The sequence below is a fragment of the Pseudophryne corroboree genome, chromosome 2, assembly GCF_028390025.1.
Source record: "Pseudophryne corroboree isolate aPseCor3 chromosome 2, aPseCor3.hap2, whole genome shotgun sequence".
NCBI classification, from domain to species: domain Eukaryota; kingdom Metazoa; phylum Chordata; class Amphibia; order Anura; family Myobatrachidae; genus Pseudophryne; species Pseudophryne corroboree.
Genome location: NC_086445.1, coordinates 224,972,280 through 224,993,524, shown reverse-complemented (window position 1 = coordinate 224,993,524; position 21,245 = coordinate 224,972,280). Strand labels below are relative to the sequence as shown.

The window sequence follows — 21,245 nt, the reverse complement described above, 5'->3', positions numbered from 1 at the left end:
GATAAAAATGGAATGTTCTTATAAAATAAGGACACATGAAATATATAAACACACTACTGTTCTCTCACAGAGTAGATACTTTCTGCATACAATGTCTGATTGCAATCAGGGCCAGATAAAGGCTATGGTGGACCTGGGGCACTTCAGAGAGGATGGGGCAGGTAAATTCATTATTTTTTATATATATATATATATATATATACTGTATATATAACAGCAGCAATGAGGGCAGCACTGGGAGACTTAGCAAATAAGTTGAAGAAAAAATGCTTTAATAAAGCATTTTTCTTCAACTTATTTGCTAAGTCTCCCAGTTCCGCCCTCATTGCTCTGTTGTCTATGGGATCGTATCCAGGAGGTGAAGGCACGGGGGCAAGTATCTCATAACGCTGGGGAGCGTGAGGAGTGCCGGATCACACTGCATGGCATATACTGTATATATATATATATATAAAATGTATTTTTATAATATATGTCTGTGTGGGTGCATGTTACAACTACATCTACATCCAGATGGTATCACTATACCCCTCACTCCAGATAATGGGCCTGATTCATTACTGGCAGAGTGTGAAGGACAGTTCAGCACATCAGCAGTTCCAGCCCTATTGATGGTAGCAATGCAGCTTTGTGACCCTTGGGGCCAAACTAAGAAAGTTTCTCAAGGGCCCCCTTTCCCCTTGTGAGAAGGGGGCCAGGGTTACTTGCCCTCTGCCTCCCACCTTACCCCTTCCTTATTTGGCTGTGATTGTACTACATACAGAATAAGTGGGATTACTGAAAGGAAGTTGCTAAGTGTTGAAATATATTTACCCCGACAATCACATAATTATATGTTATCTATTTCAATTAGATAATATCTCAAAACTGTTACTTGATAATTTTATTGGTAGATCTTTTATGTTAGCCAACCTATAGTTTATATTTACTGGTCTTTTAAACAACTGTGATCAAAATATTGTACCTACAACAATTAATTATTGCAATATACTGTACATTTGTAAAACACTCCTTGCTAATGGGGAAATCAGGCATTAAAACCAACAATCAAATCAACAATGCAAAAAAAAGACAAAAAGCTAATACTCACTGGAAATCTAGATCATCCTTTTCTAGTGCTTTGAAACGATAAAGGGCGACAAAATAATGCGACTGCATGAAACCTGGTTGTGTCTTCTTATTCTGATATGGAAATGAACATATTATATTGTACAAATAAGAAACTTTTGACTATTCATTGATTCTTCACAGTGATAAAAGACGCCATCAGAAAGATGATATCCCCCAAGTGATCATATAAAGATTCAGTAAATAATGGCTCCAACAACATTTTAAGGAAGAGTACAGAGCATTTGATAAGCTATTTCCTGATAAATAAGCCCCATAATTTGGATCTCAGCAAAAAAAAAGATTAACTGCCATGTTGATTACCTCCATAAATCTAAGCATGTAATTTCTATCTACATTGTTATACAGGGAGTTCAAAAATTCCCTCTGCCACAAGCACTGTCTCTGACTGCAAATCTCCTCTGCAACCAATGTATGCCAGAGAGGGACAACACTTTCAACACTTAATGTATATAAGCACGTAACAAATTAAATTTTATTTTATTTCATGGAAATAAAAGTTTAAATAAATTATGTTGTCACATAGCACGCATTCTGTGGGGAGACTTTCTTAGTACACAGTCACTGAGGAGGGACTTCTTGAACTTACTGTATTTAAATAGTTTCCACCACTTACTCAGAGATCTTTGACTGCAACTATAAAGCACAACTGTAGAACATGGGGAGGAGATACAGAAATATATTCATAATAAGGCTTTCAGTACTTTCTATGACATTGGTAGTTGCATACAACAGCTGAAACACCATACTTATTCTTGTTGACTTTCCAGATAAAACATTCTCGTAGGTGTGTGGTAAAGAAACCTATCCCACCTCTTTCTGCGCTCTATCTCCATTATATGACTACTTACAGAAATAGCTTACTTTTTTGTCATAAATACAGTACTTTTAGAATAAAGGAAAGCAGGACAGGGAGGAGGATGGTGGCAGAAGGGGATGTGACCGCCGCTCGAAATCCCAGCGGTCACCATCCCGCCCCCGGGATCCCAAGCGATCAAGCACCCGGCAGTCAGCATGCTGACTAACAGCAGCTACTCCCACTCGTAGGTTTCCATGACACCCATAGAGTGGGAATAGAACCTGTGGCGAGCCACCATGTCCACTGCGTGGTGAGCGCAGTGACCCCGCAAGGGGCTCTGTTGCGCTCACCTTTCCCCGCTAGCATTCTGTAGTCAGGATCCCAGGGTCGGTATGCTGACCTCCAGGATCCCGCCCGCCGGTTTCACAGCCCCATCCCGGCAGAAGTTACAACAAAGGATTATTCATAGCTGCCTTCTCTGTATAAACAAATTTACAGAGATGCATTTACTCAACAGTAGTGCACACTGCAAAGATAGATCATGGTTTTAAAATTAGAAGATGTACTAATAGATAATTTTGTTCAGACGTTAAAACCACCTAACATCACCATATATACCCCAAACTAGTTTTACATGTTGCAGTCAATGGCTGCCAGGGCTTGCTGGGTCATCTTGCACCATAGTACTTTTTCAACACTTTCACTGTAAAACCTGGGTTTTCTGCACCCACTGAAAAGCACTGTCCATTGGAATTAATGGAAAAATTCCCTTCTGGCAATATGAATTATCTGAAGCCAGTGAGATTATTTTTGGTGATATTTCTATGGCAATTTTACAAATTGCTGTTTAGTAGATACCCAAATTCTGTATTACACAATGCAGAAATTAAAGATTTCGGTGACTGTGAGATGAACATTGACTTTAATTTGGAGGTTTGAAATAAGTGAAGCGTTACATTAGTCATTAGTACATTTAGCCATAACTGTACACTAAGCCATTAGTACATATAGTAGCTTAGCTGAATTGCAACTCATTTAAAAAAGGAGATATGAACAAAATGAATCTGTATCCACATTTAATTTACTGCTCACAATGCAAATACATAATACCCAGTAATGAATAATTTAGGTATAGTACTGTCATGATTTAAAGTTTGGCTCACTTGGGTCAAAAGACAACGCATCCACATTCTTACGATCCGGGTTATTAACCCACATTATTTACCTGCTAAGTGCCTCCTGAGACTGGCCCGGCGTTCCAGGCCTGGAATCCACCTGCACTGTCTGCGGGCAGCGCGCTGCATGTCTGTGTCTCAAGGTTCTCTTCAGTGATCGCAGCAGCGCTGGAATGGCAACATTATACAAAATATCCATTTGTTTAAAGTATGGCGTCTCCTGTGCCCTCCGCTGCCATTACTACCGATTCCCACATGTAAAGTACAAACAGACTTTCCCTCCAGATTCAAACATGGGCGCAGCCATGTTTGTTTTTCATCACATGTTGTTTTCAGCCTATCCGCTGCAGTCTGGACTCTGCCTTAATTATCCAGCCAATTCTTGCTCACCAGCTGGTATAAATATCCTGCTCCAGGGCTGGATAATCGTCAGTGCTTTGGTTGTCAATCCTTGTATACATGTCTCTCCTGTGTGGTGAATTTACAGCTTGACTTTCCTGGTATTCCAGCTCCTGTGATTAAGCTTCTCCAAGAGACCGGCACCAATTACCACCCTGCAGCCTGACTCCTGCAGTGTTCCATCTCTGCTTCCTGGCTATCTACTGCGATCCTGACATCGGCTTCCAGCTTTGGACCTACTCTGCTCCTAGCTTCCAGCAGTGTTCTGGTATCGTTGCTATTTCCAATATCTAATGCATCGCTCACTAGCTCCAATGGTAAAGTTGTCACTGACTTCCAGCATTCCATTCATATCGCTTCCAGTTTCCAGCAGTGCTTGGTGTTACCGTCTGCCTTCAGCGGTTCTTCATGTCATCTACAGCCCTGCATATCCTTCTACACAACATCGGATCAAGGTATTCATCGATGATCACCATCGAACTGGTGCTCCAACGGTGAGTTCAGCACATCGTACCTCATACCGGTTCCATCTGGTAATCTCTGGCAATTACAATTACATCTCTTCAACCTCAGTGTATTAGTGCCTATCCCAGTCTCCTGTCAACCACCTACTGGACAGTACTTGCTTGTTCCTCATTACAGCGGTTAGCTGTGGCACTGACTTTTCTCCTCCGGAATTTGGCAAGGACTTTTGGTCATCTTGTTCTGCATAGCCACTGTCTCAAATACCTTCTGCATTCTCAGGAACTGTACTGCATTTCTCTCTGCACTTAATTGTTGAAGATATCGGATTGCCAAGATACATACTGTGTATTCAATAAATTGACTTTTATATTTTACTTCATTGTTGTGGTCACGCCTTTGGGTTGATGGTGTTCTAACATCCTGTATGTCTAGGAACCTTATCCTACCTCCTCGGTTCATCTATACACCAGCCCCTACACCTGAGGTTTCCCTAAGTCAGCCTCAGCCCTCAGTTGTGACACACATGATTTACCAATCAATAAATGTTGTTAAGCCTCTTCCACATACAAAGATGTTTACAGAATTTAAGTACAATACTTTTTATCTTGTATGGAACAATACAAATGTACATTATACTTGTTAAATTTAGAGCAGTTTGGTCCATCAGTCCTTAGGGCAAGGGCATACATTTAGCGAAACAGCAATTACCTTTGCATCCTGTGGGTTTCTTTCACCTTTCTTGTCACCATCAGGAGAATCTAGAATTGAACAAGACACCAGTAGTGGAAGAGACAGAACTGTATGCATTCCAAGTCCTCAAAGCTCTTTTCAGAAACAATTAAAACATAGGATTTGCAATTATTATTACTCATTTATAATTGGATCTCATTATCTCCCTGGAGAGGATAAAAGGCCGAATTGACCTTCTCTGGTCCTTCACGTCAGAGAGGATGTTACTGAGAGCAGCTATTACTGGCTAAACTGTTCCTTTGACATATTACCATCCACAGGCTGTAAGGTGAGCGGAAGAAAATGGTATTCATTTAAAAAAGAATCTACCAGTTCCAATTAAGGAATAATGTACAACTTCTGGCGCTGATTAGATTTCAAACATCAAAGAGAATAGTGCAAGTGCTCACCTCCTTCCTGCTTTCCCTCCTCTTGTTTGGGAGGCTCAGTCTCCTCGTCAATCATAGCAGCAGGCTAGTGGGGGAATAGACCCAGTGAGGTACATGTAACAGATAAACACAAGGACATTGTTAATCAGAATGTAGCTCCTTTTATCCCTAAACTTCACAGCATATTAAGGACACAATTATCATATCAGTGTGTGGTTCTATTTCTAGTCAAAGGCTGTGGTAATGTTCATAAAAATGAAAGTCTGAGAAGACCTTGGAAAAGTTTGGACAACATTTCTCTGCGAAGCAGGTGAAACAAAATACTGTATATCACAAGTAATCTGTCAAAAAGGGCTACACATGTCAAATAAAATAATAGCAACACAGTATGCTTGTCTATATAATAATAATAATAATAATAATAATAATGATAATGGTAATATATTGTATCTTTAAAAAAAAAAAAAATCATAATCTGCCCATTACCACAATTGGCACATGTATAAGGTTACTTATGGACCTTATTATTCACTTGTTTGGCCTTCTTATAAAAAAAAAAAAAAATTTCATTTTTTTTTTTATTGGCCTTCCTCTTACATTTTATTTGGCCTTTACAATCTTAATATTTTTTTTATTAAATCCTTGTCAACTAAAATTTTGCACCATAAAGATTTATTAATTTTCACTAGGAATGTATTGCTGTCAATTTAACTCAAGCAAATTTGAAACACAACACCTGTCTCTCATCACTTTTAAAGTCCTTTAACTTTGCTCTATGGAATGTACGCTCTGCCATATCAAACTAACATCCATCCATGATCTATCATTCTTAAACAACATCCACCTTCAGATTATTTCAGAAACGTGGCTCACACAATTATAAACTGCCTCTATCATCCCTTTGATCTATCGCCCCTTTGACCATACCACCAATTTCTTGACTACTTCTCTGCCTAACTCCTTTATTTCTTATACCCTGACAACCCTATCCTCATCATGCATGACTCAATATCCCCATAAATTATCCACATTATTCTCTTTTTAAAGTTCTTTCTTTGCCTCACATAGTGGATGGGCACTTCTACTCATTGTGATGGCCACTAATTTCATCTTGTGTTTCTTACGTCTTCAACACACCTTTTCCTCTTTGATAATCACCTGATCAGCTGCAATCTGTCCTCCACCACCTCTTTGCCCTCTGACTCTTCTACGTCTCCACAACAGAAAACTCAACTTGGTTAATTAAAAAAAAAAAATGGCAACGTCTTTGTAACAACTTCTGTCACCGATGTCTACATTCTTCTGCCAGATCATCCCATATCTTATTCAAAACATAACATCACGTGATCCAGAGGCTACTGTTTCTTCTTGACAATGATCTCAGCTGTAAATACTTAGGGATCAATTGACAAAATTCACCATAAAATGGTATCCTCTTCCAAGAGCAAATACTGGTTCAATTCCTTTCCTGCACTTATGAACCCCATCTTTATATTTAATCTTGGATATTTACCATCGGATGCAAATAAAATAGGATTGTATTACATATCTGTGTTATATTGCCTAGATAAATTGAAAAAGGTTTTTCTCTTTGTTTTTTTTTTCTCTTTGTAAAGATTCAGTTGTCTGCCATGTTGGTATGTAATGCCTGTTTGTCTAAGCTAAATTATTGCCTGGGCTTTTAAGTGGGATGGTACTGGGAAGAGTTTGCAATCATTGCATACACATGGCAAATTTTATTATTTAAAGTTTAGTATAAGGCTGTTAGCCATAGGCTGGTAGTGCTTCCATAGAAGTGCTGATATAAAAGTGTTATTATAGTATTAGCATTATACCTGCATTAAACCGAAGGTAAACAGAAGGGAAACATCTACAGACCAACACTACCACATATGGACTGCTTTATTACCTCAAAAGTATGTAATTCATCTTACGCGTATTATCTGTCTTTTTAAACTATGAAAAGACATCCCCAGTCTGCTCACTATATTTCTTTCTTATGCAAACTCATGTATGCTTTTTGATGTAATGATTTGCTTATAATTTGCATTGCATGTGCATATGTGGTGTAAAGGACAGAGTGTGATTCCTGAATAGTAAAAAAAAAAAAATACCAAGCACTGAGCAACATCATACAACAGGTAATTTCAACTATAAACTTGACATTTATTTTGTACTGTATGCACATGGCTACTAATAACAGATGCACAGACAAAATTCTTAAAGCTATGTGTGCAAATGGTAGGAGCTTAGGAGATAAAATTCCAGAGCTAATTCCAATACTGACAAGGGATAACCTAGATATTGTGGCAATTAGAGTCATTGTGCAATGAGAATCATGACTGTACTATAGCTATACCAGGATACAATTTATTTAGGAAGGATAGAATGGGAAGAATAGGAGGAGGGGTAGCAATGTATGTGAAAAAATCATAAATGCTACTTTAATACAAAATATTGAAGTCAAACTGAGAAACCAAGGAGAAGGACATTATTCGCATTGGGGTGATCTATAGACCACCAGGCCAGGGGCAGGATTTGGACAGGAATCTATTGTTGGACATCACTAAAATTACTTTAAAGGGAGACATCATAATCATGGAAGATTTTAATAATACCTGATGTCAATTGGGAGGGGTCTTTTGCAAGTTCAACAACTACAAATGGCAAATTTCTAAATTCCTTACAGGGAGCATCTCTCAAGCAATTGGTGAGGGAGCCCACTCGCAAAGACTCAATATTAGATTTAATTCTCACAACTGGTGACAGGATATCAGACATATATGTAGGTGAGCACCTGGGATCCAGTGATCATCAAGCAGTATGGTTTAGTATAAAGACAGGATCCAACTCCTGTCACACAATAACAAAGTTGTTGTATTTTACAAATGCTGACTTTGCAAAAATGGGGAGATGTTTAAGTGATTCATTGGCAAATTGGAGGAACTTGGAAGGAGTGCACGAGAGATGGGAAAACTGAAAAGTGCAATATTAGGGCAACAGACCTTTGTATCAAAAGGGTTAGGAAAAGCACCAGGAAAAGGATACCAGTGTGGTACACAAAAGAAGTATCAACTAGTGTGAAAGCAAAAAAGATGGCATTTAGGAAATACAAACAGACTCAAAATAATAACGACAAAGGAGTGTATCTTGACAGACGGAAGGATGCTAAGAAAGTGATCAGACGTGCAAAGGCAGAAGCTGAGGAGAAAATGGCCCAGTCAGTAGATAAAGGGGGAAAACTTTTTTTAAGTATATAAGTGAAAGGAGAAAATCAAATGAGACTTAAGACAGAGAGTGATAATTTGGTGGAGGGAGACAAGGAAATAGCAGATCATCTAAATAATTATTTTTGCTTAGTAATTAATACAGAAGGAGAAGGGAAGGGGCCACAGTTAAGTTGTAAGGACACTCGTAAAAATAAGTTAGATGAAAGTACATTTACAGAGGAGAAGGTCCTAACAGAACTTTCAAAACTGAAAGTGGATAAATCAATGGGGCCAGATGGGATACACCCAATGATACTAAAAGAGCTAAAACATGTGCTGGTGGTACCATTAACAGAATTATTTAACCAGACACTGGATACAGGTGCCATTCCAGTGGACTGGAAAAGAGCGAATGTAGTTCCACTGCACAAACGTGGAAGCAATGAAGAAGCAAGTAACTACAGACCAGTAAGCCTTATATCAGTAGTAGAGAAAGTAATGGAAAAACTATTAAAAGAAAGAGTTGTGGAATATCTTAAATCAAACAACTTACAGGATCCAAATAGCATGTATTTACTGGAGGGAGATCATGCCAAACAAATCTTACTGACTTTTTGACTCTGTGATGACAATAATAGATCAAGGGGAGCTGTAGATGTAGCATATCTAGACTTTAGTAAGGCATTTGACACTGTCTCACATTGCAGACTGCTAAATAAACTTGAAAGTGTGGGGTTGGATTATAAACATTTAAATGGATAAGAACCCGGTTGCAGGATAGGAAACAGACAGTTGTAGTAAATGGAGTGCAATCTATGGAGGGAAATGTTACCAGTGGAGTACCCAGTGATCTGTACTTGGACCAGTTCACGTTAATATCTTTGTTGGTGACATTGTAAATGGTATTGAAGGGAAAGTATGCCTTTTTGCAGATGATACAAAGATATGCAACATGGTAGAAACACCGGGATTGGTAAAACAAATGATTGATGACCTAGGTACTGTAGGCTTGAGAAATGGTGAAGAACATGGCAACTACAGTTTTATTGCTAAAAAAAATGCAAAATCATGCACGTGGGTCTCAAAAACCCAAAGACTAAATATAGTATCGGGGGTACTATAATGGAAACTACTGAGGAGGAAAGGGATTTAGGAGTCATTATTTCAAGTGACTTAAAGGCAGGAAAGCAATGCAACAAAACAATGAGAAAGGCAAGCCAGATGCTTGGTTGCATAGGGAGAGTAATCAGTAGCAGAAAAAAAGAAGTAATAATGCCACTGTATAGGTCATTGGTACGGCCTCATCTGGAATACTGTGTCCAGTTCTGGAGACCATATCTCCAGAGGGATATAAATACATTAGAGAGTATACAAAGAAGGCTAACTAAAATGGTGCATGGCCTACATAACAAGACTCACCCGGAAAGGCTAAATGATCTTAACATGTATAGTTTGGAGCAGAAAAGGGAAAGGGGGACATGATAGAAACTTTACACCAAACAAATACACCAAGGGTCTTAATAAAGTTCAGGATGGAAGCATTCTTCAAAGGAAGAGATGTATTAGAACACAAGGACATACACTGAAACTGGAGGGAGGCAGGTTCAGGGGAAATTTAAGGAAAAATTACTTCACAGAAAGGGTAGTGGAAAAGTGGAATAGCCTCCCATCAGAGGTGGCAGAGGCTAAGACTGTAGAGCAATTTAAACATGCTTGGGATAGGCATATGAATATCCTTACAAAGAACAAAGGTTCAAAAAGGGTTGAGATTACCTAAATGATAAAAAAAGGGGCAGACTAGATGGGCCAAGTGGTTCTTATCTGCCATAAAATTCTATGTTTCTATGTTAATCTCACAAATTAAAGTATTTACTCTCTTCTCCCACTTTATTCTTGTAACCATGACCATACGCTCAGAAAAAAGGCTATTGCTTTCTCCTGTGCTTCTCTCAGTCTGAACAACATCTATAATCTCTCTCTCCACTGATATTTTCCCACCATTATTCAAGTACATACTGTAGTAGTTACTGAACTAATAATATTCCCACCAGTCAACATATGATGCCTACCAGATATCTATATATCTGGGCAATAGAAAAAATAACTCTACTCCCCAAAATCGCTGCCAAGTGTTCAGCGTTGACTCTGAACGGTCCTTTACTTCTCACATTTAGGAGGGAATTCAATTTGGTGCGAGCTTGAAAAAGGTGTTAAACTCGCCCACTTTACCTTCATGCCTGCATCTGAGATTTGCACAATTCAATTAGAAATGACAATTCGCACTATTTTTTCTAATTTTGTCCAAAAAGCAAACTGGGAAAATAGCATGAAAAAGTGAGGAGATCTTCCTAGACCCTCAAAAAGTGACAACTATATTGAAGAATCATAAAGAAAACTATTAGTGGGCATAAGGAAAGTTCTGTACCTTATAAAGTTGCCAAATTGCTGATTTGCACATTTTTTACTAGAAAACTTAAATAATATAAAAAGCTTAACAATTTTGTTAATTACATAGGAATTTAACGAATTAAATGCAACAAAAAAAGTAAAAAAAGAGTGATTTGGGAGTAATTTGAGGCAAATTTATAAAAGGTAATTATTTTTCATTGAAGAAATACTTAAATTAAAATTGAGGTGCATAATCTAAAAACATTGATTTTGGGGTACTTTGAGGCCATTTTTGTTTTAATTGTTTGCCCAATTAAGATAATTGTAAAATTTCAAGTGCTTAATTAGTCATTATGGGTTTGCCCAAGGGGTTATGCAGCAAGTCCCGACATTTTTACCTTAAAATAAAGATTTTCCATACCTTTTCACCTGCTCAGGGGGATGCGGATAAGAACAGACAAATTAACTCTGAAAACAGCCCTCCAGCTGTTGAGAAACTACACATCCCAGCATGCCCTGACACAGCTTTAGCATTCCCTGACAGCAAAACTGTGATATGTAGTTTCACAACAGCTGGAGGGCTGCAGTTTGGACATGCCTGCCATAGAGTCTTAATCACCAAGATTGTACCGGTTCACGGAACTCGCACCCTATTACATATACTCTTTAATCTGTGTCCGATATATGTACATACATCTCAGAAACATTTGAAGAATACACACATATCTTACAGAGAATGTTTCAAAAACTTTTATACAAGCACTCATAGGGGTAAATTTATGTCACTCATGTCAAAAAACGCTACACAGAACACGTGGACACCCCCTGAGGTTAGAAGAGAAAAAAAATCATACACAACAGAGGAAAGGGTTCTTCACAGTAAGAGCAGGAAAGATTTGGAATTTTCTGCCAGAGAAGGTAGTAATGGTGGACTCAGTCAATAAGTTAAAAAATGGATTAGATAAATTCCAAACTGAAAGAAATATCCAAGGACATAGCATTTATGGTAAGAACTTACCGTTGTTAAATCTCTTTCTGCGATGTACACTGGGATCCACAGGGAATGACATTGGGGTGTAGAGTAGGATCTTGATCCGAGGCACCAACAGGCTAAAAGCTTTGACCTTCTTCCCAGAATGCATAGCGCCGCATCCTCTATAACCCTGCCTCCGTGCATAGGAGCTTAGTTTTTGTTAACCAGTCCAATGCAGTAGCAGGCAAGAGAGATGACAACCGTTAGTAGCCACATACACCACATTCTCACGACAGGAGCAGGTGTCAGCGCTTAATGCCTTACCAACCCAAAGAAGCTAAGTGCGTCAGGGTGGGCACCCTGTGGAGCCCAGTGTACTTCGCAGAAAGAGATTTAACAACGGTAAGTTCTTACCATAAATCTCGTTTTCTGCTGCGGGGTACACTGGGCTACACAGGAAATGACATTGGGGATGTCCTAAAGCAGTTCCTTATGGGAGAGGATGCACTGTAGCGGGCACAAGAACCCGGCGTCCAAAGGAAGCATCCTGGGAGGCGGAAGTATCGAAGGCATAGAACCTTATGAACATGTTCACTGAGGACCACGTATCCGTCTGCACATTTGTTCAAGGGTCGCACCACGGCGGGCCGCCCAAGAAGGTCCAAACGACCGAGTAGAATGGGCCTTTATGGTAGCAGGAGCTGGAAGGCCAGCCTGTACATAAGCATTCTAATCCATCTGGTCAGGGTCTGCTTGTGAGCAGGCCAGCCACGTTTGTGAAAACCAAACAGAACAAAAAGAGAATCTGACTACCTGATGGAGGCAGTTCTCTTCACGTAGATACAGAGAGCCCGTACCACATCCAAAGACCGCTCTTTGGAAGACAATTCAGGAGAGGCAAAGGCCGGAACCACAATCTCCTGATTAAGGTGGAAAAATTACACCACCTTAGGTAAATACCCGGGACGTGTTCTAAGAACCGCCCGATCACGGTGAAAAATCAGATATGGTGACCTACAAGACAAGGCACCCAAATCCGACACTCTTCTAGCAGAGGCAATAGCCAGTAGAAACAGTACCTTTAGAGAAAGCCACTTAAGGTCTGCAGACTCAAGAGGCTCAAACGGAGACCCTTGCAACGCCTCCAATACCACCGACAAGTCCCAAGTGGCCACAGGCGAGATATAGGGAGGTTGAATCCGCAACACACCCTGAGTAAACGTATGTACATCAGGTAAAGTCGCAATTTTTCTCTTGAACCAAACCGACAAGGCAGAAATATGAACCTTGATGGAGGCTAGACTAAGGCCCAAGTCCAGGCCCTGTTGTAGAAAGGCCAAAAGTTTGGCCGTACTAAACTGGTAAGCGTCATGATTGTCAGATGCGCACCAAGCAAAGTAAGAATTTCAGACCCTATGGTAAATCCGAGCAAAAGCCGGTTTCCGGGCCTTCAACATGGTTTGAATGAGCTCCTCAGAAAATCTTTCGGCCCTCAAGACAGAAGCTTCAAGAGCCACGCCATCAAAGCCAGCTGGGCTAAATCCTGATATACACAGGGGCCCTGAATGAGGAGATCTGGGCGCTGTGGAAGTAGAAGAGGACGCTCTGTCGAGAGACCCTGAAGGTCTGATAACCAATGCCGCCTGGGCCAAGCTGGAGCGATCAGAAGTAGGAGTACTCCCTTCTTGCTTGAACTTCCTTATTAATCTGGGCAGTAGTGACACTGGAGGGAACACATATTGGCAGCTGAAAGTTCCATGGAATTGCCAGTGTGTCCATGAACGCTGCTTGAGGATCCCTTGTCCTTGCTCTGAAGACCGGAACCTTGTGATTGTGTCGAGACGCCATCAGGTCCACATCTGGAAGGCCCCACCTGTCCAGGAGGAGTTGAAACACTTCTGGATGGAGGCTCCACTCTCCAGCGTGTACGTCCTGACGACTGAGAAAGTCTGCTTCCCAGTTTAGGACCCCCGGAACGAACACTGCCGCTATGGCTGGGAGATGGCGTTCCGCCCACTAAAGAATCTGTGATACTTCCCTCATTGCCATGCAGCTTCGAGTGCCGCCTTGGTGATTGTCCGACTGTACTTGAACAGGTCTGTTCTGTATTAAATGCTGGGCCAAGTTCAGAGCATTGAACACCGCTCGCAGTTCCAGAATGGTTATTGGGAGGAGAGACTCCTCCTTGGTCCACTGACCCTGAAGGGAGTGTTGCTCCAACACCGTGCCCCAACCACTCAGACTGGCATCCATCGTCAGAAGGACCCAGTTGGAGATCCAGAAGAGACGACCCCTGCTCAATCGTTGGTCCTGAAGCCACCAGCTCAGTGACAGACGGACCACCGGAGACAAGGAGATAATTTGAGACCTGATCCAGTGAGGCAGGCTGTCCCACTTGGCAAGAATCAGCTTCTGCAGAGGGCGGGAATGGAATTGAGCGTACTCCACCATGTCGAAAGCCGACACCATGAAACCTAGCACTTGCATTGCCGAATGTATCGACATATCGACACTTGCGGACGAGATAGGAAGCATTGAATCCTGTCCTGAAGCTTCAGGACTTTCTCCTGAGACAAGAACAACCGCTGGTTGTGAGTGTCCAACAACGCCCCCAGGTGCGGCGTAGGAGAATTTCTGGGGAATTTGCCAGGATCAACAAGTCGTCCAGGTATGGTAGGGTCCTGACCCCTTGACAGCAGAGTACAGCCGTCATTACCGCCTTGACCTTGGTGAAGACTTGCAGAGCCGTGGTCAAACCAAAAGGTAATGCCCGAAATTGGTAATGGAGGTTGCCAACCACAAACCTCAGGTACTGCTGATACGACACTGCAATGGGAATATACAGGTAAGCATCCTGTATATCCAGGGAAACCATATAATCCCCAGGTTCCAAGGCCAGAACAACAGAGCAAAGAGTTTCCATACGAAACTCGGAGACCCTCACAAATTTGTTCAAGGACTTGAGGTTGAGAATGGGCTAGGAGGACCCATTTGGTTTTGGGACTAGGAACAGAGGTGAATAGTACCCCTTGACTCTCTGAGCTAGAGGCACCTGTACTACCACTCCTGTGTCCAGGAGGGACTGTACCACCGAATGAAGAGTTTTTGCCTTCACCTGATCCTAAGGGATGTCTGTCAGGCAAAATCGATGAAGGGGACGATTCTTGAAGGATACGGCGTAACCTCAAGTGACGACTTCCCATACCCAAGCATCGGAAGTGATCCTCAACCATTCCTGGGTATACCCTAGAATTCGAGATCCCCCAGAGGGAGGCCCGCCCCATCATGCAGCAGGCTTTTCAGTTTTGGAAGCAGGCTGATGGGCAGCCCAGGCCCTTTTGGGTTTGCGCTTAGTGAGTTTGGAAGTGCGAATCTGTTTTGGGTACACCTGACCTTTTGCTTTCCCTGAAGGACGAAAGGAGCGAAATGGAGTACTTTTAGCCTTCGGCACCGAAAGTACTAGGTAGACATGCTGTTTTAGCAGAGGCTAAGTCAGCCGCTATCTTGTTGAGGTCTTCTCCGAAAAGAATGTCTCCCTTAAAAGGGAGTACCTCCATGGTTTTCTTAGAGTCCAGATCCACAGACCAGGAACGTAGCCAGAGAATCCGGCGAGCCAAGATGGACGTAGTAGAAGCCTTGGCCGCCAGAATACCGGTATCAGAAGCCGCCTCCTTAATGTAATGAGAAGCTGTGGCAATATAAGACAGACATTGTCTGGCATGATCAGAAGCGTTGGAAGGCTACTCCGCCTCCAGCTCCTGAGCCCACGCTTTAACAGCATCTGCAGCCCATGTCGCTGCAATGGTGGGCCTATGCGCAGCACCAGTTAAGGTGTAAATTGCCTTTAAACAACCCCCACACGCTTATCCGTCGGTTCTTTCAGAGACATGACGGTAGTTACCGGCAGAGCTGAGATTACCACCAGCCGCGCCACCTGCAAATCCACTGGCTGGGGTGTTTCCCAATTTTTACTTAGCTCCGCAGCGAGGGGGCAGCGAGCCAGCATCTTCTTGTGAGGTGTGAATTTCTTTCCTGGATTTTCCCAGGACTCCTGACGTATGTCAACTAAATGGTCAGAATGAGGTAAAACTTGTTTAACCACTTTCTGACGTTTAAACTTGTCCGGTTTCTTAGGGGCAACATCAGGCTCTGCGTCCTCAGTAATTTGAAGAATAGTCCTGATAGCCTCCAACAAGTCAGGAACATCCACATGTGAAACAGATTCCCCATCAGAAGCATCGGGATCAGAATCTGTGGGGTCAGTATAAACGCCGTCCTCATCAGACGAGGAGTCTGGGACGTTGGTGGATTGTGAGGAAGTAATGGCCTGCTTAGAGGACCCCTTGGTCTTAGGCAGGTGAGGGTTAGACTTCTGAGTAGTCAGTGATTGGTTCAATTGCTGTAACTGAGCGGACAGTTGATCTGCCCATGGCAGGTTAACCGCGGGGACCATAAGCGGTTGTACCGGCACAGGAGGTCCCATAGGGGGCGTTAGTCTAGTTACCAGTGTATTCAATAGCGTGGAGAAGGTAGCCCAAGGTGGGTCATTTTGAACCCCCGTTGCTACAGTCCCACTTGGGGATAAGGATCCCCCAGAACCTGAACCCTCAACTGCTATGTTTTCCTCAAATGTGTCTGCAGCATCACCACCATGCAATGTGGGATCAGCTCCAGCACCATTGCCCTTTGTAGCTGACATATCCGAAAGCTCAATACAAGGCAACACAGTACGGTATCAGCAGCACAATACCTGACAAGAACCCCATGTGCAGTGTATCAGCACAAACAGGGAATTCAAGAGGTATATAGTGACTAGAAATCACAGAGAAAAATACACACTGAGTATATCCTGTGAACTACCTATATTAAATGATAAACCTGACGCACTTAGCCCCCTCAGGTTATAGAATATAGGGATAGCAATCTGAGTGAGATACACGAAATGGAGGTCACACAGCAGCTATATGCACACACACATTGTACACACTGCATTGTACAATGCAGAAATTATGACATGCAATAAAACTGCACTGGACTAGCAATACAGAGTAGTACTATGTATACTATGTATACACTCAATAGATATAACAATGCACAGTAAAGACTGGATGTATATCACAGGGTACTTGTACTATATAACCAGTAGCGGATCTTGCCACGGGCAAGCAGGACTTTTGCCCGGGGCGCCGCCTTCCGGAGGGCGCTGGCGCCATCAGGAGGGCGCCGCACCGTGGCAAGATCCGCCACTGCTGCCCGCTGTGTCCCCCGTCCGCCTCAAATGCCCGCTGCCCGCTGCCGTCCCCTGTGAAGGGAACTAGACGCTATGCGTCTAGTTTCCCTTCGTGGAGAGTAACTTTGCTGAGCGGTGCGCGATGACGTCATCGCGCACCGCACAGCAAAGGTCCTCTCCACGAAGGGAACTAGACGCATAGCGTCTAGTTTCCCTTCGTGGAGAGGACCTTTTGCTGTGCGGTGCGCGATGACGTCATCGCGCATCGCTCAGCATTCAAGCGGTGCTAGAATGTACAGGGGGCGTAACTGACCACGCCCCCTGTATTAGGCCACGCCCACTTTCCTGCCCGGGGCGCTATGCGCCCTTGAACCGGCCCTGTATATAACCCTGACTAAATGCACTCTTTCTTAACCAACACTGTCAGCAGACATGTAGAATACTTAAGTGTCCTGTAAAATGCACAGCGCTGACATGCAGGCGGCTTTACAGAGGAGGATTTGCCCAAACAGTCCCAGGATCAGCTCAGCATGTCCTAATGGCACCCAAACACAGGGAGTGAGGGAGAGAGATATGCAGCTCTAGGGCGGGAACATTCACTGTAAATGGCGCCCTGGGGCTGGGGGAGGGGCAGGGCCGGATTGGCCATTGCCTGTACCGGGGAAATTCCTGGTGTGCCGAGTGGCGTGCGGGCAGCTTCTCATATGTGGCTCCGCCCTCCCCTACGTCGCGGCCACCAGCAGCTATAGGGAGCAGCACAGCCCCTACCTGTGGAGGTGGAGGTCCGCGCCGGCAGGAGAGACTGTGCAGCAGCGGGTCCTGCAGCAGAGCCGGCCCCAGCCATAACGCATACTGGGTACGACTTTGACTTCTACTGGTGCTGGGCACAGTGGGGCAGATCCTTACTGCAGCGCCACCACCTCCTCTCCCGGGCTCCAGCCTGCAACTTGCTATGGGGGCGTGGCCACGGGGGTCCGTGAATAGGCCACGCCCCCAACTTTGCCTTGGGTCAACTGATCGTCTATGTGGCCCGTAGCCTGCCTGCCTCCCTCCGTGCTGTGGGGACCTGGAGGTAACATTTGACTTATATGTGTGTATGTATGCATGCATACATACATATATGAGCTTGTGTGGAGGGTGGTGACTCCAGGGAACGGGGTGGGTGGGTGTGTGTGGTGAATGGGCTGTAATATACTGTGTGTGTGTCTGTGAAGTGTCACCCCCCCCCCCCACCCCCAGTGTTCTGTGACATGTCACCCCCTCCCCAGTGTTCTGTAAAGTATCACCCCCTCGTGTTCTGTGAAGTGTCACCCCCCCGTGTTCTGTGAAGTGTCACCCCCCCAGTGTTCTGTGAAGTGTCACCCCCTTCCCCAGTGTTCTGTAAAGTGTCACGCCCCCAGTGTTCTGTGAAGTGTCACCCCCCCCAGTGTTCTGTGAAGTGTCACCCCCCGTGTTCTGTGAAATGTCACCCCCCCAGTGTTCTGCGAAGTGTCACCCCCCTCCCCAGTGTTCTGTAAAGTGTCACCCCCCCAGTGTTCTGTGAAGTGTCACCCCCCAGTGTTCTGTGAAGTGTCACCCCCCTCCCCAGTGTTCTGTAAAGTGTCACCCCCCCAGTGTTCTGTGAAGTGTCACCCCCCCCAGTGTTCTGTGAAGTGTCACCCCCCCGTGTTCTGTGAAGTGTCACCCCCCTGTGTTCTGTGAAGTGTCACCCCCCTCCCCAGTGTTCTGTAAAGTGTCACCCCCCCAGTGTTCTGTGAAGTGTCACCCCCCAGTGTTCTGTGAAGTGTCACCCCCCTCCCCAGTGTTCTGTAAAGTGTCACCCCCCCAGTGTTCTGTGAAGTGTCACCCCCCCAGTGTTCTGTGAAGTGTCACCCCCCCTGTGTTCTGTGAAGTGTCACCCCCCGGGGTTCTGTGAAGTGTCACCCCCCCAGTGTTCTGTGAAGTGTCACCCCCCCCCCCCCCCAGTGTTCTGTGAAGTGTCACCCCCCCAGTGTTCTGTGAAGTGTCACCTCCCCAGTGTTCTGTGAAGTGTCACCCCCCAGTGTTCTGTGAAGTGTGTCACCCCCCGTTATAGTAGTGTCACCCCCAAAGTGTTCTGTTATTGTGTCACCCCCCCAGTGTTCTGTCACTGTGCCCCCCCAGTGTAATGTTAGTGTCACCCCGCAGTGTTCTATCACTTTGTCACACCCACTTCTGTGTGTTCTGTCTCAGTCACTGTGTCACCCTCCCTACTCCTAGATGGGCCAGGTGTTTGTGTCGGCCACTTGTGTCGCTTAGCTTAGTCACACAGCTACCTCATTGCGCCTCTTTTTTTCTTTGCATCATGTGCTGTTTGGGGACTATTTTTTTAATCTGCCATCCTGTCTGACACTGCAGTGCCACTCCTAGATGGGCCAGGTGTTTGTGTCGGCCACTTGGGTCGCTTAGCTTAGCCATCCAGCGACCTTGGTGCACCTCTTTTTTTCTTTGCATCATGTGCTGTTTGGGGACTATTTTTTAAATCTGCCATCCTGTCTGACACTGCAGTGCCACTCCTAGATGGGCCAGGTGTTTGTGTCGGCCACTTGGGTCGCTTAGCTTAGCCATCCAGCGACCTTGGTGCACCTCTTTTTTTCTTTGCATCATGTGCTGTTTGGGGACTATTTTTTAAATCTGCCATCCTGTCTGACACTGCAGTGCCACTCCTAGATGGGCCAGGTGTTTGTGTCGGCCACTTGGGTCGCTTATCTTAGCCATCCAGCGACCTTGGTGCACCTCTTTTTTTCTTTGCATCATGTGCTGTTTGGGGACTGTTTTTTAAATCTGCCATCCTGTCTGACACTGCAGTCCCACTCCTAGATGGGCCAGGTCTTTGTGTCGGCCACTTGGGTCGCTTAGCTTAGTCACACAGCTACCTCATTGCTCCTCTTTTTTTCTTTGCATCATGTGCTGTTTGGGGACTATTTTTTGGAATCTGCCATCCTGTCTGACACTGCAGTGTCACTCCTAGATGGGCCAGGTGTTTGTGTCGGCCACTTGGGTCGCTTAGCTTAGTCATCCAGCGACCTCGGTGCAAATTTTAGGACTAAAAATAATATTGTGAGGTGTGAGGTGTTCAGAATAGACTGAAAATGAGTGGAAATTATGGTTATTGAGGTTAATAATACTATGGGATCAAAATGACCCCAAAATTCTATGATTTAAGCTGTTTTTGAGGGGTTTTTGTAAAAAAAAACACCCGAATCCAAAACACACCCGAATCCGACAAAAAAATTTCAGGGAGGCTTTGCCAAAACGCGTCCGAATCCAAAACACGGCCGCGGAACCGAATCCAAAACCAAAACACAAAACCCGAAAAATTCCGGTGCACATCACTAATTTTTTTACAGATTGAGAGCTGTAGTGCCAGTGTAACATGGAGATCTGGATGGGGGGTGTAATAGTATGGAGAAGAGGAATACTCTCAGTTCAATTTCCTCCAGCCCACTTTGCCCGGCCATGAGAATTCTTTAGTGCAGCGCTGTAGTGTAGCCGCAGCTCCCACACAAATAGAAGGGACGGTGGTCAGGCGGTGCTAGACTGATACCCTTAGCCCACCTCCCCCAGTCCCTCTGCAATGGTGCTGGACTGCGGAGGGTATAAGGTGCTGGTGGCGCACTGAGAGCAGACACCACTGAGAGATGAGGCAAGTGAGGTAGGGGTCACATTTATTATGTGTAAAAGGGGCACTGCTTCCGTGGACATGTATATAAGCACTGCTACAATGGCCATTATTATGTGTATAAGTGGCACTTCTACTCTGGGCATTATGTGCATAAGCAGCACTGCTACCGTGGGCATTATGTATACAAGCGGTACTGATACTGTGCCAATTATGTGTATAAGCGGCACTGTTACTGTGGGCATTATTATGTGTTTAAGCGGCACTGCTACCGTTGACATTATGTGTTTATAAGAGGCACTGATACTGTGGTCATTATTATGTATATAAGCGGCACTGATACTGTGCCCATTATGTGTATAAGCGGCACTGATACTGTGGTCATTATTATGTATATAAGCGGCACTGATACCATGGCCATTATGTGTATAAGCGGCACTGCTACCGTTGGCATTATTATGTGTACAAACGGCACTGATACCGTGGGTATTATTATGTATGTAAGCAGCACTGATACCATTTCCATTATTATGTGTATAAGCGGCACTGTTACCTTGGGTATTATTATGTATATAAGCGGCACTGGTACTGTGGGCATGTGTATAAGGGGTGTAACTGTGTAGCATAGCGTGAATATGGGGCACCACTCTGTGGTGTAATATGGAATAGAGGCACTATGGGGGTCATTCCGAGTTGATCGCTCGCCACGGATTTTCACAGC

General features: G+C 44.0%; 1 protein-coding gene across 2 annotated transcripts in view; it reads right to left on the bottom strand.

The window, feature by feature from the left end:
• STAC3 (SH3 and cysteine rich domain 3) overlaps positions 1 to 21,245 on the bottom strand; it is a 261,936-nt gene that overhangs the window by 6,865 nt on the left and 233,826 nt on the right. For both annotated transcript variants that reach the window (XM_063952423.1, XM_063952422.1), the window contains exons 6-8: positions 5,106 to 5,169; positions 4,675 to 4,724; positions 1,091 to 1,182 (exon numbers count right to left, since the gene is read on the bottom strand). In XM_063952423.1, coding sequence (XP_063808493.1) covers positions 1,091 to 1,182; positions 4,675 to 4,724; positions 5,106 to 5,169 — 206 coding nt within the window. The remainder of the gene's footprint in view (positions 1 to 1,090; positions 1,183 to 4,674; positions 4,725 to 5,105; positions 5,170 to 21,245) is intronic.